We start from the raw sequence: 26,145 nt of genomic DNA, 5'->3' as shown, positions 1-26,145 counted from the left end.
TACTATCAAGATAATTCTTTACTAGATTTTGAGAGTTTGGTTTTTTAAAAGAGTGTTTTCTGCTAGGAAGCATATTGCAGACATCTAAGTCTAAACCATCACTCCATAATGTCATCACAGGCTAGAAAAGTTTGCTATGAAAAACTTACCTACCTCTATATGTAAGTTCAGTGAGTATGTGAGAAGGAGATAGTACAGAACTTGAATCATTGTAAAACTTGAGACTAAGAAAGCCCTTTTCCAGGACATCTCCTTGAGGTCACTGTTTTGTCACATTCTTCTCTAAGAACGCCATTTCACCTTTATTGAAACTATTTTTAAATAGAGTTCATATAGAAAAATGTGACAAGACAGTGACCTCAGGGACATATCCATGTTTCAACTTTATTCTGTTAAAATGTTTGCTGTAATTCTGGCTGCCAGGAATAGGCTTGGGATATTCTTCTTCCTCCCTAATTCACTAATTAAGTTTTTTGCTGTTTAAAAACGATACTTTAAACATCTTTCTTCCATGTTAGAACTGTATGCATTACTTCTTCCTTCTACACATACCTACTCTTGGTTTTTCTGAAAGTATCAGTACATAGTTGTTTATATAAAACTTGTTTTGTACAGTAAGCAACAGTTTCATTACATGGTATCTGATGGATAATAATTTTAAGAATTAATGCAGCCTCTTTCTTTTTAAGTTTCCATTTGGATCACTGTGGAGCTCTGCCCTGGTTTCTACAGAAGACAAGTTTCAAAGGAAGAACATTTATGACTCATGCCACAAAAGCTATTTATAGATGGCTTCTTTCCGATTATGTCAAAGTTAGGTAAATTACCTTATTAGATTATACACGACTTTGGCTCTGTATGGTACATATGGTTCAAGATATGGACCATTTTGTGTTTTAAAATGAGGTGCTCTCTTTTCATGTATAAGGATATCAGTAATTTCATCATTCATTAACAAGGTCATTGAAACCTATTGTGTTTCTAGCACCTTCCTGACCTTGAAGGTTTTTTCGAGACAGGATCTTGCTCTGTCATTCAGGCTGGAGTGCAGTGGTGTGATCGCAGCTCACTGCAGCCTCAGCCACCTGGGCTCAAGCAGCCCTTCCACCTCAGCCTCCTGAGCAGCTGAGACTACAGGTGTGTGCCACCACACCCAGCAGAGTTTTTTGTTTTTTGAAGAGATAGGGTCTTATGTTGCCCAGGCTAGTCTCAAACTCCTGGGCTCAAGTGATCCTCCTGCCTTGGCCTCCCAGAGTGCTGGGATTACAGGCATGAGCCACTGGCCTGGATTTGAAGTCTTTATATAGCTTTTGTGTCCTTTTAAAACTTAATTAGGCTGGATTGGAAGAGTTATGCTTAATTGTGGTAACACTCGTTAACACTTCAATAATGCTTACCACATATCAGGCCCAATCCTAAATTCCTAATGTATATTAACTTCACACAAAGATAAATATATATATATATATATATATATATATATATATATATATATATATATATGTTTTTTTTTTTTTTTTTTGAGATAGAGTCTTGTGCTGTTGACTAGGCTAGAGTGCAGTGGCACTATCTTAGCTCACTGCAACCTCTGTTCCTGGGTTCAGGCAATTCTCATGCCTCAGCCTCCCCAGTAGCTAGGATTACAGGCACACAGTGCATGCCACCATGCCTGGCTAATTTTGGTATTTTTAGTAGAGACGGGGTTTTACCATGTTGGCCAGCCTGGTCTTGAACTCCTGACCTCAGGTGATCTGTCTGCCTTGGCCTCCCAGAGTGCTGGGATTACAGGCGTGAGCCACCGCACCCAGCCGGGAGATAAATATATTTAATTTTCACACCAACTCACGATGTAGGTTCTATTATAAATTCCATTTTATGGATGATGAAACTGAGGCACAGCGAGGTTAGGTTATTTGCCTAAAATCGTCACAGTAAGAGACAGAGCGAGGATTTGAACCCAAACAATCTGGCTCCGGAGTCAGTGTCCTTAACCCCTGTTCTCTCTTGCTTTTTTGTAAGTACGTTAACATAATTTTCAGGAGAAAGGTTGTGCTAGACTTTGTAGAAAAATCTTTTCTCATCTTAATGTGAGAAATAGCTGCCATGGTTCTATGTATGTGAGTGTGTTATATCTTTCAGGAGTGTTGGGGCGGGAAAAATTTTGAGAAATACTATCCTAAAGAGTATTTTGTCTTAATTTACTGTATGTATTACTGAAAATTGAGAGTACTTTGAGCTCAGTGTCTTAATTTCCTGTGTGGTTTGTTTAAAATCAAGTTTTGTAGCTATACACACAATAGAGTAAAAAAAAATACACAAAATATCTGAAAAATTTTAAATACATAATTCATACAGTATATTTTAAAGAAATATCTTCATGGATATGTTATCCACAATTTCTTTGTGTTCAAAGGCTTTTTAAAAAATCTGAGTGTTAATTGTTTTTGCTGGCATCTTTCAAAATTTAGTAACATATCAGCAGACGACATGCTGTATACCGAGACAGATTTGGAAGAAAGCATGGACAAAATTGAAACTATCAACTTTCATGAAGTTAAGGAAGTTGCGGGAATCAAGTTTTGGTGTTACCATGCAGGCCACGTCCTAGGAGCTGCCATGTTCATGATTGAGATCGCAGGCGTGAAGGTACCCTCTGGCTCTGGCGCTTTTCTCCCCAGAGAAATCAGTACAGAGCTTTGTGCCACCAAGTACCATTAAAAAAGAAATTCCCTAAGACTTGCAAAGTGTCAGAATACGGAAATATAAGATAAAAATACAGTTAGCACTTTTTCCTTTTAAATATTGTAGTTCCTACCTCCATTACAATACTTTATCAAGACAGGAAAAAAATTTTTAAAGACTGAGAAGAGAGTAAAATAAACATCTCAAAAAGTAATTCCCTGACACCATAGGATTCAATTTGCTTTAGAAAACTGGTTAGGGAAGAGGTGTCTTTGTGGCTGCATTCGTTTATAATTAAAACACAATTTGATATTCATGTCCCCTTGATGTCCTAGAATTCACAGATAAGCCCCTAAGCAAGGTGGACTGCAAGAGTGAAAGAGGTTAATTAGGAAAGATCTTTGGGGAACCCTTGAACTTCTGAAAACGTGGGTGGACTACTAGCTTTCTAGACTCTAGAGCAGCAGCTTTGAACTCTGGCTGCACGTAAGAATCACTTAGGGAGCTGTTGAAAAATAACTGTTGAATCAAAATCTGGAGGTGTAGCTTGGCCTTTTCCTTTTCGAGTTTTCTAGGTGACTCTAACATCAGCCAGGGTTGAGAACCAATGCTCTACTGTAACGTCCTAAATTTTTCACAGCTGCTTATACATTTGGAACTTCTAGACATTGAATTGTAAAATATATCACTAAATCACTTATTCTTGCAGTTTGCTCCAGGGCACAGAAAATAAGTAGCACAAATGCAGATGTGAATTCTTTTGGAATTTGATGCAGACTCTCTTATGATTTTATCTGTGGTTTTAGACCATGTACCTCAGTGCACTCCTTTCCTGGTCAGCATGCCCTTTTTCTCTAAGTTCAGAGCACTTCTCAAGTGGATTAATGTTATATAGGTTATCATTGTGAGATGATACTGGGAATAGATTATTCCCATTTACTAGAGGAAATAATTGAAGCACTGAACCGTTTACTGACTAAACTACACATTTTGAATTGGACACAAGCGCTGCATGTAAATTTCATCAGTTTTAGACTTAAAAACTGTAACTGCACTTTTGGATTTCATGAGTTTAATCTATTCACTAGCAAAATGAAGCCTTCCCCAAATCCTAACTTTCTAGTTTTATCTTTTTCACAGCTTTTGTACACTGGTGATTTCTCAAGACAAGAAGATAGGCACTTAATGGCAGCTGAAATTCCTAATATTAAGCCTGATATTCTTATCATTGTAAGTATTAATATACTACATTGTAATCAATGTAATGTAAGCAGATTTTTTTTCTTTTGGAAAATAATATTGTGATCTCACTTTCATAACATGTTATTGGATATAAACTTATCTTTTTTAAAATATAAGAAAACTGGTGGCTGGGCACGGTGGCTCACACCTGTAATCCTAGCGCTTTGGGAGGCTGAGGCGGGCAGATCACTTAAGGCCAGGAGTTAGAGACCAGCTTGGCCAACACAGTGAAAACCTATCTCTACTTAAAAAATATAAAAATTAGCTGGGTGTGGTGGTGCATGCCTATAGTCCCAGGTACTGGGGAGGCTGAGGCACAAGAATCACTTGAACCCAGAAGGTGGAGGTTGCAGTGAGCCAAGATCACGCTGCTGCACTTGAGCCTGGGCTACAAAGCAAGACTCAGTCTGAAAAAAAAAAAAAAAATTGGGGCAGGTGCTTCTTTTTGTAGTGCAGCTTCACTTTCTTGCTGTTAAATGCATTAACTCTAGTCTAATATCAGAGATGCCAGGCTGTCTCTGGGCAGGATCATTTTTACTGGGTATGCCCTCTCCCTGTCTCCTAAATATATATTTCTAGATGAGAATATGTAGAAGAACATCTTAACAGGTCATTTTAGAAATGGTGTGACCTCACTGCCTTTGCCATGGTGACTGTTCTTAGGCTCTTAGTCCGTGCTAACTTATCGTTTTGTTTATCTTTGTGTGTCATGTCTGCCTACTAGGTTGCAAGTCCCAGGGGAGCAAAAAAAAAATGAACTGTGTACAGAAGCTCTTTGGGGGCAGCTTGGGATGTGTGTTGCTGACTGTAGAGTCAGGGGTTGGGAGAGAAATCTTGCAAGCTTTTGGTATAGAACATCAGGTGTATGTGGTTCAAGGAGGAAGAGTTGTCTGTTTCTCCTCCACCACCTACCACATCCCCCAGCTGCCCAGGCATGTGGGCCAGTACATACTGCTGTCCATAAGCAACATGTGAGCAGATTAGATTGGACTCTGCTCGTGGTATGCCCAGCATATAAACTTAATTTAAGGGAAGATTTATTTTTCGAACCCTCAGAGAAAGTAGCTATTTTCATAGTACCGTACTTTAGAGCAGTGCTTCAAATTTTAATATGCTTATAATCATCTGATGATATTGCTAAGATACAAATTCTGATTCAGTACATCTGGGCTGGGGTCTGAGATTTTGCGCTTCTGATAAGCTCCCAAGGGATGTCAATCTTCTGGTCAGTGGACCACACCTAGTAAGACTTTAAGGATATTCTTAAACAGAAGTATAAGAAACAACATCTGTTTCTATTTTAAAAGCTTTGACTTATCAGAGGTGGGAGAAATAACCTTTTTCTTCCTAATGGAAAGCAAAATGGTTAAAAAAGGACATGGGAAGAAGATACAGTTTTGGACTATTTCCTGATTCCATTTTATAAAAAGTTCTTAGATTTGAATTCTAGCATTCTTTTTTTTTTTTTTGAAATGGAGTCTTACTCTGGAGTGAGTGACTGCAATGACATGATCTCGGCTCACTGCAACCTCTGCCTCCCAGGTTCAAGTGATTCTCCTGCCTCAGCCTCCTGACTAGCTGGGATTATAAGGCATGCGCCACTATGCCCAGCTAATTTTTATATTTTTTAGTAGAGACGGGGTTTCGTCATGTTGGTCAGACTGGACTCCTGACCTCAGGTGATCCACCCGCCTCGGCCTCCCAAAATGCTGGGATTACAGGCATGAGCCACCATGCCTGGCCTTTTTTTGTTGTTGTTAAATTTTATTTTTTTGAGATGGAGTCTTGCTCTGTTGCTCAGGCTGGAGTGCAATGGTGCGATCTCAGCTCACTGCAACCTCCTCCTCCTGGGTTCAAGCAGTTCTCTGCCTCAGCCTCCGGAGTAGCTGGGATTACAGGCACACCACCACGCCCAGCTAATTTTTGTATTTTTAGTAGAGACAGGGTTTCACCGTGTTGGCCAGGCTGGTCTCAAACTGCTGACCTCAGGTGATCCACCCACCTTGGCTTCCCAAAGTGCTGGGATTACAGGTGTGAGCCACCGCGCTGGGCCTGAATTCTAGCGTTCTTGCTTGCTCTTCCCAATTACTATTAGGACAACACATGTTCGAGTAAATGACATGCTAATGGAGAAGTGAATTGCTTAGCCCCGCAGCATTTCATTGATGTTTAACTTTTGAATTCTTTGGGGATCATCGGTCTTAGTCTCACACTTCTAATGTATTATTTAGGAATCTACTTATGGGACCCATATCCATGAGAAACGTGAAGAGCGAGAAGCAAGATTCTGTAACACTGTCCACGATATTGTAAACAGAGGAGGCAGGGGTCTCATTCCCGTCTTTGCTCTTGGAAGGGCTCAGGAGCTGCTCTTGATTCTGGGTATGCCATTTCCTTTCTATTTAGGAGATGATCAAAATCTTGTCATTTTATCAAGATAATAATGTGGTCTTGGATGAGTCATTCCACCGTTCTGGACTTCAGTTTTCTTCATTTAAAAATAGAGATTTGGGGCCGGGCGCGGTGGCTCACACCTGTAATCCCAGCACTTTGGGAGGCTGAGGTGGGTAGATCACGAGATCAGGAGTTCAAGATCAGCCTGACCAAGATGGTGAAACCCTGTCTCTACTAAAAATACAAAAATTAGCCAGGCACAGTGACAGATGCCCATAATCCCAGCTACTCAGGAGGCTGAGGCAGAGAATTGCTTGAACCTGGGAGGTGGAGGTTGCAGTGAGCTGAGATTGCGCCACTGCACTCCAGCCTGGGCGACAGAGCGAGACTCCGTCTCAAAAAAATAATAATAATAATAATAATAATAATAGGGATTTGGATCTAGAAATAGCCCAGGAAAACAGCAACTCTCATGCGCTGCTGTTGGGAATGTGAACTGGCATCCCCTTCCGGTTGCCATCAGAAGTCTTAAAATATGTGTACCCTTTGGCCAGCAGTTCTGCTTCTGGGAAATAAATGAGATGTACAGAAAATTTTGTCAAGAAAGGTATTCATCATTTTAGTATTTTCAAAGAAATATGTCAGTAAATGTAACATTGTTGGAAAAAATTGTGTTACAGATGAGTAATTACATGCTTTTCACATAATGTATTAAGTCAACCAAAAAAGTAGAGTTCAAAACTATGTTTACTCTGGGCCGGGCGTGGCGGCTCACGCCTGTAATTCTAGCACTTAGGGAGGCTGAGGTGGGCAGATCACTTAAGGCCAGGAGTTCAAGACCAGCCTGGCCATCATGGTGAAACCTCGTCTCTACCAAAAATAGAAAAATGAGCCAGGTATGGTGGCACACGCCTGTAGTCCCAGCTTTTCTGGAGGCTGAGGCATGAGAATTGCTTGAGCCTGGGAGGCAGAGGTTGCAGTGAGCCGAGATTGCGCCACTGCACTCCAGCCTGGGTGACAGAGCGAGACTCTGTCTCAAAAAACAAAAAAAAACTATATGTACTCTGATCCTAGTTAGGTAAAAAATGCACACACAAATGACTGAAAAGCTACTAAATCTGGATAGTGAGAATATGGATGATATTTTTTGTTTTCTGCTTTTCTCCATTTTACAAGTACTTCAGTGAACATGTATAATTTTTTGTAATAAAAGGAACAATGGTTGTTACTTTTTAGCATACATTTGTACTTCATGATCCCTTCTACCTCACATTCTGTGATTCTAGTTGGGAAAAGCACTCTTATTAAAGAATAAAGGAAGGTGTTTTGCAGCCAGGCATAGTGGCTCACGCCTGTAATCCCTAATTCCAGCACCTTGAGACGCTAAGGGCGGAAAATCACTTGAGCCCAGGAATTTAAGACCAGCCTGGGCAACAAGGCAAGACCCTGTCTCTACAAAAAATACAAAGAATTAGCTGGACGTGGTGGTACACGCCTGTTGTCCCAGCTACCTGGGAGACTGAGGTAGGAGGATCACTTGAGCCTGGGAGGCAGAGGTTGCAGTGAGCCGAGATTGTGCCATTGCACTCCAGTGTGGGCGACAGAATGAGACCCTGTCTCAGAAAAAAGCAAATAATAAAATGGGTGCTTTGCATGTGTGTCACCTCTGTGCGAAGCATTAGAAACACTTGCATCTTAGCTCTTCCTCTCTGTTCTGCCATCTTGGTGAGGAAGAGAAAAAATAGTATCCCTGTCACACTGAAAAGGAAAACAGAAGGAAAGTTGGAAGAAATGACCCCAGATGAAAAGCAAATCTGTAACAGATAGGACTTCTAGAAGCTGAATTTCCCAAATCCAAATCTAATTCAGTCTTTTGATCTTGATTGGTCCTCCTTCCTAACTGCAAGTCAAATTCGTCCTTAGAAGTCTTGAAATCAAAGTCTTCCTAACCTGTAAGAGGAAGAGCAGAGAAGTTAGGAAGTTGAAACAATGTTGCCACAATCAAATTGGGTTGCCAGATTTAGCAAATAAAACTAGAGGACAACTCATTAAATTTTAGATTCAGATAAATAATGAATAATGTTTTAGTATAAGTGTACCAAATATTTAATGTATATTCTTTTTTTTTTTTTTTTTTGAGACAGAGTCTCACCCTGTCACCCAGGCTGGAGTGTGGTGGCGCTATCTCGGCTTGGCGTGATCTCGGCTCACCACAGCCTCCACCTCCCGGGTTCAAGCTGTTCTCCTGCCTCAGCCTCCTGAGTAGCTGGGATCCTGGCTAATTTTTGTATTTTTAGTAGAGACGAGGTTTCACCACATTGGCCAGGCTGGTCTCGTTAGTATATATTCTTATACTAAAAATCTTTTGTTGTTCACCTAAAATTCAAGTTTAACTGAGTATTTGATATTTTTATCTGGCAATTCTACCGTCTGCTCTTTGCAACTGGTTGCCCTTTTTCCTTAAATTCTCCCTTGTAATATAGCATAATAGAAAGGACAGCTGCTTTCAAATCTTGTCTGTGTTTCAGATGAAATCTATCATATGGCTGGAGCCATATGACCTTGGGCAAATTATTTAACTTTTTTAATATTCAAAATTTATTCATAAAAACACGCACAACAAAACAAGAAATGGTGGCGTGATTGTGGGATGTAGTCCGCTTTAGGGTATCTAAGAAATCACAAGAGTAATAAATCATGAATGGGATAAACTAGAAGACAAAGCAGGAAATTTGTAACGCATGTGACAGAAAGTCTTTGTCCTCATATAGAATTATCATTGATACATCAAATGGAAGAATAACGTTCACACAATATTCAGCCTTTTTTTTTTACCCTTAGTTTGCTAGTTAAGATGGTGATAGGTCTTCATAAGTTGTTTTGAAAATTAGAAATTATAGATGTAAATTGGTGAAACCCCGTCTCTACTAAAAATACAAAAAATTAGCCAGGCATAGTGGCCGGTGCCTATAGTCCCAGCTACTCCGGAGGCTGAGGCAGGAGAATGACGTGAACCTGAGAGGCAGAACTTGGAGTGAGCGGAGATCGCGCCACTGCACTGCAGCCTGGGCGACAGTGAGACTCCGTCTCAAAAAAAAAAAAAAAGAAATTACAAATGTAAATTATATAATAGGCATATAATACATTTTCAAACTGCAGAGGCACCTATTAGAATAAAGGGTGTCTTTCAGCCATACTACCCTGATAAAATTTTGGGATTTAATGAGGGCTTTTCCCTTAACGTAAGTCTTTTGACGGTATATTACCCACTGCTTTCTTTAATTATCAGAAACTGGTTAGTAGGTTTTTAAAAATACAAGCATAGCTGAGTGTGGTGACTCATGCCTGTAATCCCAGCACTTTGGGAGGCTGGGCAGGAGGATCACTTAAGTCCAGAGTTTGAGACCAGCCTGGGAAACATAATGAGACCCAGTCTCAAAAAAAAAAAAATTAGCCGAGTGTGGTAGCACACTCCTGTAGTCACAGCTACTCAGAAGGCTGAGGTGGAAGGATCACTTGAACCTGAGAGGTTGAGGCTGCCATGAGCCATGATCATACCACTACCCTCAAGGCTAGTCGACAGCCTGGGTGTAAAACACAAACAAAAACAAACAATAATAGCATCATATGACTATACTTTTTTTTTTTTAAGTGTTCAAAATCGGTTAACTCTTGGCAATTCTCTTTTGTAATTAGCACTCAATAAATCTGTTTGAAATATTAATACATTTTTAAAACCATCACAGAATTTTTTCTAATACATTTTTCTAATACATTTAAATAAAAATATATTATTTAGTGTCTCGTTATGGTAATAAGTTATAGACTTCAGTGTAAACTTATACTGAGTCATGTTTAAAAGCCTCCACATCTTTGGACTGTGATCATAGCATTCTTTTTAGGTCATGCACTATTTAGAAATAAGTTTTGGTTTTGTAAATTTAAGTTAGTTACAACCAGGATAATTTTGCTTAAACTCTTTAAAATATAGTTGTGTGCTTTATTTCTTGGTTGTGTATGTACCATTTCTTGTTTCTATGTGTATCATTTATTATTTACCCCATCTAACAAAGTGATGTTTGTTTCTTGCAAAATCTCGCTAGATGAGTACTGGCAGAATCACCCAGAACTACATGACATTCCAATATACTATGCATCATCTTTGGCCAAGAAGTGTATGGCAGTGTACCAGACATATGTAAATGCCATGAATGACAAAATCCGCAAACAGATCAACATCAATAATCCCTTTGTTTTCAAACACATTAGTAACCTCAAGGTGAGTGCTTGTGTAAGAAAGACAAGGATGGATAAAACCAAATCAGTCATTAGTAGTAGGAGGTACGAGGCCGTGAGTGATGGCTCACAGCTGTAATTTTAGCACTTTGGGAGTCTAAGGCAGGAGGATCACTAGAACTCAGGAGTTTGAGACTGGCCTGGGCAAGATAGTAAGACCCTGTCTCTATCAAAATAAAATAAAAATCGTAGGCAGTGCATGTCAGTGACTCTGGCTGAATTCCTCTTGCTGGAGTCTTACCTCTTCTGTAGCAGGTGTCGTTTTTCTGCAGGAAATCAAAACTTCAGCAGCTGACATTCTTTTTCTGCTTCAACAGATTTTGCCACTTGCCCCAAGTAGCCATGTGTTCTCAGTATTTATAATACTTATCTCTTTTGCCGTAAGAATAAAAAGTTCTGAGGAGAAAAGTATTTTGTATTATGTATTTAAGTTTCTCTTCTCAGTCAAACCAAATCATCTTTTTGATTAGTGCTGCAAATTATATATATGAAAATTTTTATATACTTTTCTGGAAGCATTCAATAAAATCTGATTTTATTTAATTTAAAAAATACTGTTTAACTCAATTGATGCTTGAATCATAATAAAATAATTGATATCCAGAATAATTTAAAAGTGGTCTTCCAGTTGTAAACAGGCTTTGTTCATAAAGTATATATTTTAAGTTAACTGCTTAAGGATTATAGACAAGTTCTCCCTAGAACAATGTTAAACCTTTTGATTTCCAGGCCAGCTCAAAACATGCATGGAGCATGCAAAGCTACTGTGAGTCTTTGGGAATATTTTTTCAGAGTTGTGTCTTGGGTAGATCAAGACCCATTTGACTCTTCCTTTTACTTTTCTGCCTGCCTGCTAGGCGCTGAAGATGGTCCTGATGGTTCTGATGGCCCTCTAGCTACCAACAGAAGGTTTTGAAGATCGGGGTGAACTTACCGCTTTTTATTACTTGGTTTTTCTACCATTCCTAGCCTAAACTGTTTAGGAATTTGGCAACTGAACTTAAAATGTTTACAGATCTTGTGAAGGCCCTTTCAGTGGTGTGATTAATCTCTTAGCCTTTTGTTATTCTTTAAAAAGAAAGATTGCTTTGTCAGCTGCTGGTAGCTAACATACTTTTCCCATTCTGTTTTCTCTCTTAGAGCATGGATCATTTTGATGACATTGGTCCCAGTGTTGTAATGGCCTCCCCAGGCATGATGCAAAGTGGCTTATCTAGAGAGTTATTTGAAAGCTGGTGTACTGATAAGAGGAATGGTGTCATTATAGCAGGATACTGTGTAGAAGGGACACTTGCCAAGGTCAGTTACAGTCATAGGCTATTGTGTTATTCCTAATCAGAATTACAGAGGTGGCAGGGTCCCCACAGGTTTTTGCACTGAAGTAGTTCTTTAAATAATACAGGTTTTGATTTTTAAAAATGAGGATGGGAATAGGTAGCTAGAGATGTGCGTAGGATGTGGAAATATGCAGACGCTGAATGGCATAATGAGGTCCCAGGTGATTGATGTACACATTAAAGTTTGAGAAGTGCTCATCTGGTTGCAAGTAGAGAAGAATGGACAGGGAACCTGTTTGAGACAAACACGTGAATACCCTCCCTCTTCTGATGAAGAAGAGGTTTACTAATACATATGATCTTAAAAAGCTGTAGAATGTGTTTGGGTTGACCACCTTCTACTGTTATGAAACATTGATTTTCAGCTCTTAGGGATGTAGAAATTGTAGAAAATATATGCAGAACTTGAGAGGCAGTTTCTGAGCATCCAGGCATCACATTCTCATCCTCTACTTTATTTTTAAAAATATGATATGATTCTTTATTTTGATAATCTTTGTTACTTTACCTTATTCTATAAAGTTCTTTAGTGACAATGTTGTATTTAAAATAGATTTCCAGGCTGGGTGCAGTGGCTCACACCTGTGATCCCAGTACTTTGGGAGGCCAAGGCGGGCGGATCACCTGAGTTCAGGAGTTTGAAACCGGCCTGGCCAACATGGCGAAACCCCGTCTCTACTAAAAATACAAAAAATTAGCTGGGCGTGGTGGTGTATGCCTGTAATCCCAGCTACTCGGGAGGCTGAGGCAGGGAGAATTGCTTGAAATTGGAGGCGGAGGTTGCAGTCAGCCGAGACTGGCACCACTGCACTCCAACCTGGGTGACGGAGCAAGACTCCATCTCCAAAAAAAAAAAATTTCCAGGCCTGGCACAGTGGCTCACACCTGTAATCCTAGCACTTCGGGTGGCCACGGCAGGTGGATCACTTAAGCTCAGGAGTTGGGGACCAGCTTGGGCAATATGGAGAAATCCCATCTGTACAAAAAATAAAAAATTAGCCAGGCGTGGTGGCACGTGCCTGTAGTCCTAGCTAGTTGGGGGACTGAGGCAGGAGGCTTGCCTGAACCCAGGAGGTCGAGGCTGCAGTGAGCTGAGATCGCCCACTGCATTTCAGCCTGGGTGACAAAAGTGAGACCCTATTTCAAAAAACAAAGATTTTCAGAATAGAAATACATCCATATATCTAGGAAATCACTTTGGAGAGCACAAGAATAGTTGGGAATACAGGTTTCTCTTTCTAAGCATAAGAGTTATGATTCTCACTGCCAGCACTCCAGATAGACAAGTTTTAGTTAATTTGTTTACTTTTCTCATTAAATGTTTGCCTGATTGAGAACATGAGTATTTGATGTTTACTGAGTCAGTTATATTAGAATGATTTTGTGCTGAAGGTCCTAAATTTAACATGAGTTTATGACTGCATGAAAAAAATGAAAATGTACCTTTACGTTTATAACTGGGTAGTTTGTTTTGTTATTTTTCTTTATTTTCACAGCACATCATGTCTGAACCTGAAGAAATCACTACTATGTCTGGACAGAAGTTACCACTGAAAATGTCTGTTGATTACATTTCTTTCTCAGCTCACACGGATTACCAGCAAACCAGTGAATTTATTCGTGCTTTGAAACCGCCTCATGTGGTTAGTCTATGAATTTGATTTATTGTATTAAAGGGAAAAAAGTGCATACCCAGGAAACTGTGCAGCAGGCAGTTCACAAAGCAAGCATCATCACCTACTAATGCGACACCCCCGAGCAGAGCCTTTCATGTGCGCTCGGATTTGGCCTTTACAGCTCCCCTTTGATTTCAGCAAGCTGCACCCTTTCTCCATAACTGACTGACTCAGACCTACCAACCCCAGTCCTAATGTTTTTCTGTTATTTTCTGCTGCCTCTCCAATAATTTAAGAGCCAGGCTTGGAGTGTGACTGCTCATTTGGAATGCCAGCTCCACCTCTTACTTACTGTGTAACCCTTGGCAAGTTACTTAACCTCTCTGTACCTCATTTGTAAATAGGAATAATAGCTCATAAGGTTATTGTAAGGATGAAGTGAGAGAACATATCTAAAGCACTTAATATGGTTTCTGGCACATAGTAAATGCTTAATATATATATAATAAATAAATATATATATATATATATATTTTTTTTTTTTTTTGAGGCGGAGTCTTGCTCTGTCACCCAGGCTGACTGCAACTCCGCCTCTAGGGTTCAGGCAGCTCTCTGCCTTAGCCTCCTGAGTAACTGGGATTACAGGTGCCCACCACCACGCCCGGCTAATTTTTGTATTTTTAGTAGAGATGGGGTTTCACCATCTTGGCCAGGCTGGGCTTGAACTCCTGCCCTTGTGATACACTTGCCTCAGCCTCCCAAAGTGCTGGGATTACAGGTGTGAGCCACTGCACCCGGCCAACTTACTTATATTTTTAAGTATGGTGTAACTTATTAAAAATAAGTTAGCTGTTTTGATGGAATTGGAAAGGAGGGGTAAGCTGAAAAAAGTGTGTATTTTTAATTAGAAGAACACTAATGAAGCATATGTCCATACAAAATAGATGAAGTGCCCTTTCTGAATGTATTGGAAAGCAGAAGAAATGGCCTTTTGTTAGTTTTGTTTGTTTGCTTGTTGTTTTGGGGGTTTTTTGGTTTGTTTGTTTGTTTGTTTGGACGAAGTCTTGCTCTGTTGCCTAGGCTGGAGTGCAGTGGCACCAATCTCAGCTCACTGCAGCTTCTGCCTCCTGGGTTAAAGCAATTCTCCTGCCTCAGCCTTCTGGGTAGCTGGGATTACAGGCACGTGCCACCATGCGCAGCTAATTTTTGTATTTGTAGTAGAGACAGGGCTTCACCATGTTGGCCAGGCTGGTCTCAAACTCCTGACCTCTGGTGATCTGCCCGCCTCGGCCTCCCAAAGTGCTGGGATTACAGGCATGAGCCACTGCACCTGGCCTTGCGTGTTGTTTTTTAAATACGTTTTACTGTGGTAAAATATCTAACATAAAATTTGCAGTTTTAACCATTTTTAAGTGTACAAACCAGTGGCATTAATTATATTCACAGTGTTGTACAACCATCACCACTGTCTATTTTCACAGCTTTTCATCACTCCAAGCAGAAACTCTGTACCGTTACACAGTAACTCCCCATTCCCTTCCCCCGACCCTGGTAATCTCGAATCTACTTTCTGTTTCTGTGAATTTGACTATTCTAGGTATTTCATATAAGAGGAATCATAATGCCTACGATGTTTTCAAGGTTTTTCATGTTGTGGCATGTATCAGCACTTCATGCCAAAGTCATGGTCCGTTATATGTAGACCACATGTTGTTTATCCATTCACCTGTGGGTGGACACTCGGGTTGTGTCACTTTTCAGCGAATGTGAAGTGGTATCTCGTGGTTTTGATTTTCATTTCTCTAATGACTAATGATGTTGAGCACCTTTTCATGCAGTCTTTTGTTCGTTTTTGAGTTTTTTCTAGCATGATAGGCCTCATAGGTATTTGCCACTGGCCCTTAATGAGCAGATTATTTGGTCAAGAAAAATCACTCTCCTGTCCATAGCATCATGGTGTGTAGGGTTTAGTCACAGAGTAGACTTCTCCCAGGTGTTTCTTATTGTATGTGTGCATGAACATTCCCCCAGATTTCCAAGCCAGGGAGAGAAAGCCGAATTGCTCTTTCTGCGTGGTGTCACCACCTCATCCTCAGCCCCATTTCATCCTGTCACTCTCCTGGTTCTACTTCTGCTGACAGTTTAAGTTCCTGGGTTGAACTTCATACTCATTTTCCTGTAATAACCAGCTCCAGCAAAAGTATAGCTGCAGGATAAAATTGCAATACTAGTAGTGTTGGTAGTAGTAATTAATACTAGCTAACATTGATTATTTACCATGTGCCGGGCACTGTATATGTGTTTTATATGAACTGACTTGCTTAATCTTCATGACCGACAGCTGTTCTGCAGATGAGACAACTGAGGTGTGGAATCACTTGGTCAAGGTCACACAGCTAATAAGCAGCAGCACCAGGATTCTGCTCAGGCAGCCAGGCCCTTCCCCACCAAGCAGTAAGCCCCTGCCACGTGCTGGTGCTGGCTCTGCCCAGCCACAAGCCATCTACCACATGTGAGAGGCTAAGAACAATCTGTCTTGCCCGGGCTGCAGTCCCAGCACTTTGGGAGGCCGAGGCAGGTGGATCACTTGAGGCCAGGAGTTCGAGACCAGCCTGGCCAACATAGTGAAACCCCATCTCTACTAAAAGTATAAAAATTAGTCAGGGCACTGTGGCTCACGCCTGTAATCCCAGCACTTTGGGAGGCCAAGGCGAGCAGATCACGAGGTCAGGAGATCGAGACCATCCTGACTAACATGGTAAAACCCCGTCTCTACTAAAAATACAAAAAAATTAGCCGGGCTTGGTGGCAGGTGCCTGTAGTCCCAGCTACTTGGGAGGCTGAGTCAGGAGAATGGTGTGAACCCGGGAGGCAGAGCTTGCAGTGAACGGAGATCGCGCCACAGTGAACGGAGATCGCGCCACTGGACTCCAGCCTGGGAGACAGAGCGAGACTCGGTCTCAAAAAAAAAAAAAAGTATAAAAATTAGATAGGCATGGTGATTCACACCTGTAATCCTAGCTACTTGGAGGCTGAGGCATGAGAATCCCTTGAACCCTGGAGGCAGAGGCTGCAGTAAGCCAAGATCACGACACTGCACTCCAGCCTGGGTGGCAGAGTAAGACTGTCTCAAACAACAAAAAAAGAACAATCTGTCTTGTAAGATAGAAGTTACAAAAGTGAATGGAAAGGGACTGGTAGCTAATGCTGTTGTTGTAAATACCCTCTAAAATATTCCATTTGGGGCTGAGCGCAGTGGCTTATGCCTGTAATTGTACCACTCTGCAAGGCTGAGGTGGAAAGACTGCCCAGAAGTTTGAGACCAGCCTAGACAACATAGTGAGACCTTGTCTCTACAAGAATAAAATAAAACTAGCCAAGCATGGTGGCTCATGCCTGTAGTCCCAGCTACCTGGGTGACTAAGGTGGGAGGATTGTATAAGCCTGGGAGATTGAGGCCACGGTGAGCCAAGATTATGCCACTGCACTCCAACCTGGGCAACAGAGCAAGACTCTCTTTAAATAAAGCAATACATAAAGTAACAAAATGTTCCATTTGGTTCTGAAATATTTTATTAGGATAGGTACAGTGGCTCATGCCTATAATCCTAGCATTTTGGGAGGCCAAGGTGGGCAGATCACTTGAGCCCAGGAGTTCAAGACCACCTTAGGCAGTATGCGAGACCGTCTCTACAAAAAATACAAATATTAGCCGGGCATGATGGCGTGTGCCTGTAGTCCCGGCTACGTGGGAGGCTGAGGCAGGAGGATTGCTTGATCCCTGGAGGTTGAGGCTACAGTGAGCCATGATCACATCACTGTACTCCAGCCTGGGCAACAGAGTGAGACCCTGTCTCCAAAAATATATAAATATATGAGGTAGGCCAGGCACAGTGGCTCACGCCTGTAATCCCAGCACTTTGGGAGGCCGAGGTGGGCATCAAGAGTTCGAGACCAGCCTGACCAACATGGTAAAACCCCGTCTCTACTAAAAATACAAAAAATTAGCCAGGCATGGTGGTGTGTCCCTATAGTGCCAGCTACTCGGGAGGCTCAGGCAGGAGAATCGCTTGAACTCAGGAGGTAGGGGCTGTAGTGAGCTGAGATCACACCACTGCTACACTCCAGCCTGGGCGACAGAGCAAGACTCCATCTCACAAAAAGAAAAAAAAGAGAACCATGGGTATTTCTAAGACAGTAGGGTAGCAATAGTTTTATACCAGAGTCATAGGCATTTAAAACTAGAAGAGACTACAGAAGTCAGGCCTTTACCACTGTGAACATAGAAGCAGTGAAACATGGAAAAGGCGTGTATCTCATTAGTGGCAAAGACTGGAGTAGAAAAGAAGTTTCTTTACTCTTTGTTCAAATAGTACCACATAAGGATCAAACAGAATGAATATGTGTATACAAGTTGAATCGGCTGGAGGTCCTTAAAAGTAGTAGAGTTTCATAACTTCCAAGTATGTCTCTATTTCATAATTTAATTCAGCTAAGGACCATGATTAAGTTGAATGATGTTTCCATATATTCTTTTAACACTTGTTCTATGTAGATTTTAGTCCATGGAGAACAGAACGAAATGGCCAGATTGAAAGCAGCACTGATTCGAGAATATGAAGATAATGATGAAGTTCACATAGAGGTTCATAATCCTCGGAATACAGAAGCAGTGACCTTAAACTTCAGAGGAGAAAAACTAGCCAAGGTAAAAGGTTATGGTCCTGTCTATCCGATCCATGTTTTTTCTTCAGGAAAGACTGTACTTCTTAAGAAAATAGATCTTTAGTCAAAAGAATATGCTTATTTCTGTCTGCTTGTTATACTACAGGAATTGTATCCTTATCCTTTTTGGCTTCTTTTGGTTCTGTCCATTCATTTCTTCAGGTGGAAAATGTTCAGCTAGATTAGATTTTTTTTTTTTTTTTTTTTTTCTTGTGAGACGGAGTCTCGCTCTGTCACCAGGCTGGAGTGCAATGGTGCGATCTCGGCTCACTGCAACCTCCGCTTCCTGGGTTCCAGCAATTCTCCTGCCTCAGCCTCCTGAGTAGCTGGGATTACAGGTGCCTGCCACCACGCCCAGCTAATGTTTGCATCTTTAGTAGAGATGGGGTTTCACCAGGTTGGCCAGGATGGTCTTGATCTCTTGACCACGTGATCCACCCACCTCGGCCTCCCAAAGTGCTGGGATTACAGGCATGAGCCACCGTGCCCGGCCTAGATTAGATCTTAATGCAGCTGAATCTCATAGCTCTTTAATCCATATCCCCACTTGCTTTTCCTACCCACACCTGAGGGTAAAGAACTGTTCATTACTGTTTGTTACTGTAGCCAGTATAGCCTTGTGTCCGCCTCTTGTTATTCTCCCTGAGAATCTGAAGATAGGCTCATATCTCTAAACATGTATGTTTGTGTAGATATGATGGAATATATGAAACATTTTCTCTTTAAAAATTAATCGGCCGGACACGGTGGTTCCTGCCTATAATTCCAGCACTTTGGGAGGCCAAGGCGTGTGGATCACTTGAGGTCAGGAGTTGGAGACCAACCTGGCCAACATGGTAAAACTCTGGCTCTACTAAAAATAAAAAAAAATTAAAAAATAAGCTGGGTGTGGTCGCAGGTGCCTGTAATCCCAGCTACTTGGGAGGTTGAGGCAGGAGAATCCCTTGAACCCAGGAGATGGAGGTTGCAGTGAGCCGAGATCGAACCTGAGAGATGGAGGTTGCGGTGAGCTGCGATCGCGCCACTGTACTCCAGCCTGAGTGACCGAGTAAGACTGTGTCTCAAAACAAACAAACAAGAAGTAATCAAGGCTGAGCACGGTGGCTCACTCCTGTAATCCCAGGACTTTGGGAGGCCAAGTCAGGTGAATTGCGTTAGCTCAGGAGTTCAAGACCAGCCTGGGCAACGTGGTGAAACCCAGCCTCTATGAAAAGTACAAAAATTAGCTGGGTGCATTGGCATGCTCCTGTAGTCCCAACTACCTGGGAGGCTGAGGTGGGAGGATGGCTTGAGCTCCAGAGGTTGAGGCTACAGTGAGCCATTGTCCTGTCATAGCACTTCAGCCTGGGTGACAGAGCAAGACCTTGTCTCAAAAAAAATAAAAAAAGAATTAATCATTTTTGAGAGTGAAATGTAACATTTTCAGAATTTAAAGTTGAAATAGTTAAGGAAAGCCTGAGCTGGCTTTTTAGAGGGCTGCTGTTAGAAGTCCGCATCTTTATTTCTGTTGATCACAACTCGTTTAGAAATACTTCTAAGAGAAACTTTTTAAAAATTACATATATAATTTTAAATTTTTAAAAAGGAATTGAAATCAATATGTTGAAGAGATATCCGCAACTCCCATGTTCTGTTTTTTTGTTTTGAGATGGGGTCACACTCTGTTGCCGAGGCTGGAGTGCAGTGGTGCATTCATGACTTACTGCAGCCTCGACCTCCCTAGGCTCAGCTGATCCTCCCATCTCAGCCTCCCAAGTAGCTAGGACTACAGGCACAAATTTTTTTTTTTTTTTTAGAAGGAGTCTTGCTCTGTCGCCCAGGCTGGAGTGCAGTGGAGCGATCTCGGCTCACTGCAACCTCGGCCTCCCAGGTTCATGCAATTCTTCTACCTCAGCCTCCTGATTAGCTGGGATCACAGGTGCCCACCACCACGCCCGGCTAATTTTTTTTGTATTTTTAGTAGAGACAGTGTTTCACCACATTGGCCAGGCTGGTCTCGAACTCCTGACCTCAAATGATCCACGTGCCTTGGCCTCCCAAAGTGCTGAGATTACAGGCGTGACCCACCGTGCCCGGTCTGAGGCTCAAACTTTTAATGATTTAGTTGAAGGTTTAAATATCAACATAGGGGCCAGGTGCTGTGGCTCACGCCCATAATCCTAGCGCTTTGGGAGGCTGAGGCGGACAAATCATCTGAGGTCAGGAGTTTGAGACCAGCCTGGCCAACATGGAGAAACCCTGTCTCTACTAAAGATATGAAAATTAGCCAGTTGTGGTTATGTGCAACTGCAGTCCCAGCCACTCGAGAGGCTGAGGCAGGAGAATCGCTTGAACCTAGGAGGCGGAGGTTGCAGTGAGCCGAGATCATGCCACTGCACTCCAGCCTGGGCAACAGAGCAAGACTCCCGTCTAAAAAAAAAAAAAAAATCGACATGTTAATAAGCAACTTTACAACACACTTTTAATACATAATGAGCCAAACCTGCAGATGCTAATGAATATCCTTTCTTGAAGGTGAATTGGAGGTAAAAAAGAAATTAGCAAAACTTAGGGTATGAGGTTTTTGTTGTAAAGGGTCGTAGTTACTCCTGAGTCTTACTGTCCACAAAACTTTTCAGGGGCCAATATAATAGTATTTTTCTTATACCTGTAGAAAAATATACTCAGTTGAGAATCTAGAACTGTATTTCACATACTCTGCTGGTGGTGGATATGTGGGGAGAAAAAAAAAAGTTTTGCAGTCAGACAGTTTAGAAGATGAATTGAACTGAGTTCAGGAAAAGTTGGACACTCTTATCGGAGTGTTCTGTTTCTCACCCATAATTTTAATGATTTAAAATCATTACCTTTAGTTATTTTTCTCTGTCAAGTACATCACTGTATTAAAATTAGTCTCCTAGGAGCAAAGGTTCTTTTCTGAAAGCTACCCGCAATTAAGGAGAAAATAACCCTAGGAAATCCTATGAAATACAACCCTCTGTGTTTATAGTTATGAGAACAAATACAGCACTACCTGGTTGCTGTTTGCCCTTACTTGCTTAAAGGTAAACAAGTATGGAACACACTGCCTTTATTCCTTTGAGCTCATTTATTTGCAGTTGAGAGAAGTTATATTTAAGAATACTGGGTTTCAGCCAGGCGTGGTGGCTCTCGCCTGTAATCCCAGCACTTTGGGAGTCCACAGCAGGCAGATCCCTTAAGCTCAGGAATTCAAGATCAGCATGGGCAACATAGTGAAACCCCATCTCCACAAAAAATACAAAAATAAGCCAGGCATGGTGGCGCACGTGGTGAGCGATGATCGCACCACTACATTCCAGTCTGTGTGACAGAGCAAGACTCTGTCTCAAAAAAATAAATAAATGAAACTTTTTTTTTTTGAGACAGAGTCTCGCTCTGTCTCCAGGCTGGAGTGCAGTGGCGTGATCTCAGCTCACTGCAAGCTCCACCTCCCAGGTTCACGCCATTCTCCTGCCTCAGCCTCCCGAGTAGCTGGGACTATAGGCGCCCGCCACCACAGCCAGCTAGTTTTTTGTATTTTTAGTGGAGACGGGGTTTCACTATGTTGGCCAGGATGGTCTGAATCTCGTGACCTCATGATCCGCCTGCCTTGGCCTCCCCAAATGCTGGGATTACAGGAGTGAGCCACAACGCCCGGCCATAAATGAAACTTTTTAAAAATGAATAGTGGGGCTGGGTGTGGTGGCTCACACATGTAATTCCAACACTTTGGGAGGCCGAGGTGGGCAGATCACCTGAGGTCAGGAGTTCAAGACCAGCCTGGCCAATGTGGTGAAGCCCCCATCTCTACTAAAAATAGAAAAATTAGCCGGGCATGGTGGTAGGTGCCTGTAATCCCAGCTACTTGGGAGGCTGAGGTGGGAAAATCGCTTGAACCCGGGAGGCAGAGGTTGCAGTGAGCTGAGATTGTGCCACTGCACTCCAGCCTGGTGACTGAGTGAGACGCTGTCCCAAAAAAAAAAAAAAAGAATAGTGGGTTTCACGTTTGTAGTATTTTTGTTTTTAAATGGTTGTTATTTTATTCTCTTAAAAATGTTTCTTCCTTAATGTATGAGCTCACCCATAACCTGTTTTTATTGACCTTTTTATTCAAAGCCACTGCTGCTGCTTTTAGTGTTAGGTGTACCACAGCTTCTCAGGTTTATATCAGTGGGCCTCACTCTCTGTTATGAGTTTGCAGCCAGCCTGAGGGAGTGCATGTGTGTGTTTCACAGGGACTTCCCAGCCTTCCCTACTGCAGTGCAGCTAGTGAGAGCTTTCTTAAGCCCCGGCACCTAGTAAGTTACTTGCTTGTTGAACTGATTAGAACTGAACTGTGCCAGATCTACCACTGTGACTCTTCCCTTTGACATTGGTAGCAATGCAACTGTCATCATCATAGAGATATCAAACATTTTATGTTTTTCATGGTTAAATCCATATGTTGTTTTCATAGTTCAAAGGTGTTATGGTCTTCATTATGATGAACTGCATTTTACTACCTGAAAAACTGCATTTTACCAGGTTCTATTTTCTTCAAGTATTTTTTTTTTTTACAGGTTATGGGATTTTTAGCAGACAAAAAACCAGAACAAGGCCAGCGGGTCTCAGGAATACTTGTTAAAAGAAACTTTAATTATCACATACTTTCTCCTTGCGACCTGTCCAGTAAGTATACTATTAAATGTCAAATCTAACTTCACCTTAGCACTGAAAGAAAAATCTATGAAAACTTCTCTTCACCTTGTGGCCTAATGTTATGTAACAGACAAATAATAAAAAAGGAATAGGGGCAAGTTAGCTAATTAGCTTTGTGGGGAGAAAAAAATACTTCCCATGAACTACTGAAAGATTGAAATTATTTGTGAAATCACTTTCTTCATCTTTGGAAACATAAGTTCATTTCTGAGTTCACCTTGTTTTCTACCCTCTACAACAGACGGGTGGACTTTTATTTTCTGAAGTGACTTTGGATTCCCCAGATAAGCCGTTTGGTTTTTATGACCTTTCCATAAGCATTTCAGTTTTTTATGACCTTTACATCACTTGCTGGGCCTTTCTATTCCTTCACCATTCCAAAAGGAGTAGGAACAAAAACTTGTATAATTTCTTTAAAAGCAAAAAAGTATTAATGTAAAGCCTAATTTTTTCATTACATTGAAACTTTCAACATCCAAATAAGTAACACCAACTATATAACTGATGCCTCTAATGTGTGTGTATAAATTGAAGCTCATTGTAGAGAAAAATGAAAAATTGGACCAGGTGTAGTAGCTCACGCCTGTAATCCCAGCACTTTGGGAGGCTGAGGCAGGTGGATCACAAGGTCAAGAGATCGAGACCATGCTGACCAACATGGTGAAACCCCGTCTCTACTAAAAATACAAAAATTAGCTGTATGTGGTGGCATGCGCCTGTAGTCCCAGCTACTCAGGAGGCTGAAGCGGGAGAATTGCTTGAAAGTGGGAGGTGGAGGTTGCAGTGAGCTGAAATAATACCACTGCATTCCAGCCTAGTGACACAGCAAGACTCCATCTCAAAAAAAAGGAAAAATTGCACAAAACTAATAAGATTACATTTAAGTTTGTAAACTGCTTTTTTCCCAAAGTTGATACACATTTCCATGTACATTCTTTGTCTTTATAAATTTATTGAGCCATCAATAAGTCATTTTCCAATGAATATGGTATTATCTTCAAGTAAATACTATGCTCAAGGTGATTTACATGGTACTAATACAGATGTGCTTTATGCAGGAATAAAAAATAGCAGCAGCCCAGCACGGTGGTTCACGCCTGTAATCCCAGCACTTTGGGAGGTTGAGGTGGGCAGATCACAAGGTCAGGAGTTCGAGACCATCCTGGCCAACATGGTAAAACCCCGTCTCTGCTAAAACTACAAAAATTAGCTGGGTGTGGTGGCACATGCCTGTAGTCCCAGCTGCTTGGGAGGCTGTGGCAACAGAGTTGCTTGAATGCAGGAGGCAGAGGTTGCAGTGAGCCGAGATCACGCCATTGCACTCCAACCCGGGCAACAGTGCGAGACTGTGTCTCAAAAAAAAAAAGAAAGAAAGAAAGAAATAGCAGCAGTGGTGAGGTATTTACCGTGAGATTACCCTGCTGTCAGTTTTCATAGCATCATAGGTCATTGTCTGACTTGTGCCTTCATTCTGAGTTAGTGAGCTCTTACTCTTTTTTTTTTTTTTTTTTTGAGATGGAGTCTCACTCTGTCACCCAGGCTGGAGTGCAGTGGCGTGCGGTCTCTGCTCACTGCAAGCTCCGCCTCCCAGGTTCACGCCATTCTCCTGCCTCAGCCTCCCAAGTAGCTGGGACTACAGGCGCCTGCCACCACGCCCGGCTAATTTTTTGTATTTTTAGTAGAGACGGGGTTTCACCGTATTAGCCAGGATGGTGTCGATCTCCTGACCTCATGATCCACCCGCGTCGGCCTCCCAAAGTGCTGGGATTACAGGCGTGAGCCACTGCGCCGGGCCCGAGCTCTTACTCTTATGCCACATAGTCCCAGCCCTTGAAATCTGTCTAATGAGGGAAGCAGTCTTGGGAAGGGCTAATCCTAGTATTGCTCAGTGGCATATAGAAGCGCATGATAAGTATGTGAAGAGAGACTGTGCACCTCAGGAGTTGGAAAAAGCTTTGTAAATTAGGCAGCCCTTGTGCCAGGTGGTGAAAGATTGTTGGGAGTTACCAAGGAAAGAAGGTAGATGACAGCTGGCATACCAGCTCTGTGGCATCCAAGAACCTGGTATGTTTGGGGACATGAGGTGCTTTTTTTTTTTTTTTTTTTTTTGAGACGGAGTCTTGCTCTGTTGCCCAAGCTTAGAGTGCAGTGGCATGATCTTGGCTCACTTCTGCCTCTGCCTCCCGGGTTCAAGCAATTCTCTGCCTCAGCCTCCTGAGTAGCTAGGATTACAGGCATGCACCACCACGCCTGGCTAATTTTTGTATTTTTAGTAGAGATGGTGTTTCACAATCTTGGCCAGGCTGGTCTTGAACTCCTGATCTCATGATCCACCTGCCTCGGCCTCCCAAAGTGCTGGGATTACAGGCATGAGCCACCGCGCCTGGCCATGAGGTGCTTTCTTACAGCTGGAGCAGAAGTTAACTGAAGGTGAGAGGTAGGGACATAGGGAGATCAGTGGGGAAATGTTAAGGTGCTACCAAATTAAGGAGCATCTTGTTAGCTTTCTGAAAAACATGTTCACATTTACTTTGCTTTTATTTCTTTTTTCTTTGCTCCTGGTATGTGTTTTGTAGGACTAGTATTTCTTCAAGTCTGTTCTAATTTTCTCTTCAGATTATACTGACTTGGCCATGAGCACTGTGAAGCAGACCCAAGCCATTCCATATACTGGTCCCTTTAATTTGCTCTATTACCAGCTGCAGAAATTGACAGGTGTGTTTGTGTATTGAAATTCATTTCATTGTTTTCTGTCTTTTAGTAAGATAATTTTCTATCTAGAAAAGAATGTTACTTAATTTTGATAATTGTCTCAGAATTGTGTAGGTTTTATTAATATATATGATCATGTTATTATTGCCTTTATGTGAAATTTTAGAAAATACACTCATATTCTTGCCTGATGGTCCTGGGAAAAAAATAAGAAAAACTTTTAAAAAATTAAAAAAGAAAATATACTCAAATTTTTTTTAAATTCCATAATACTTATCTTTGACCCACTTAAAATTTAGTAGTCTTTGTTCCTTATGTTTGAAATCTATTTGACCACACCTAAAATTTTATCTGTTTCTTTTCTTTGATCAGTGAAAATAATTTTTCTGGTTCTATTGATACCAGTCTATACAGCAGGTTTTATAAGAGTTCATGACCACTGG

General features: G+C 41.6%; 1 protein-coding gene across 4 annotated transcripts in view; it reads left to right on the top strand.

Moving 5' to 3' along the window:
* CPSF3 (cleavage and polyadenylation specific factor 3) overlaps nt 1-26,145 on the top strand; it is a 49,182-nt gene that overhangs the window by 6,359 nt on the left and 16,678 nt on the right. For 3 of the 4 annotated variants that reach the window (NM_001133573.1, XM_024241969.3, XM_054546399.2), the window contains 10 exon segments: nt 690-818; nt 2,469-2,646; nt 3,823-3,912; nt 6,156-6,306; nt 10,422-10,597; nt 11,755-11,913; nt 13,448-13,594; nt 18,123-18,275; nt 22,852-22,960; nt 25,607-25,705. In NM_001133573.1, coding sequence (NP_001127045.1) covers nt 690-818; nt 2,469-2,646; nt 3,823-3,912; nt 6,156-6,306; nt 10,422-10,597; nt 11,755-11,913; nt 13,448-13,594; nt 18,123-18,275; nt 22,852-22,960; nt 25,607-25,705 — 1,391 coding nt within the window. 4 annotated transcript variants of the gene reach the window in all.

The sequence above is a fragment of the Pongo abelii genome, chromosome 12 (genome assembly GCF_028885655.2).
Source record: "Pongo abelii isolate AG06213 chromosome 12, NHGRI_mPonAbe1-v2.0_pri, whole genome shotgun sequence".
NCBI lineage: Eukaryota > Metazoa > Chordata > Mammalia > Primates > Hominidae > Pongo > Pongo abelii.
This window is presented reverse-complemented; position numbering and strand designations above follow the sequence as displayed.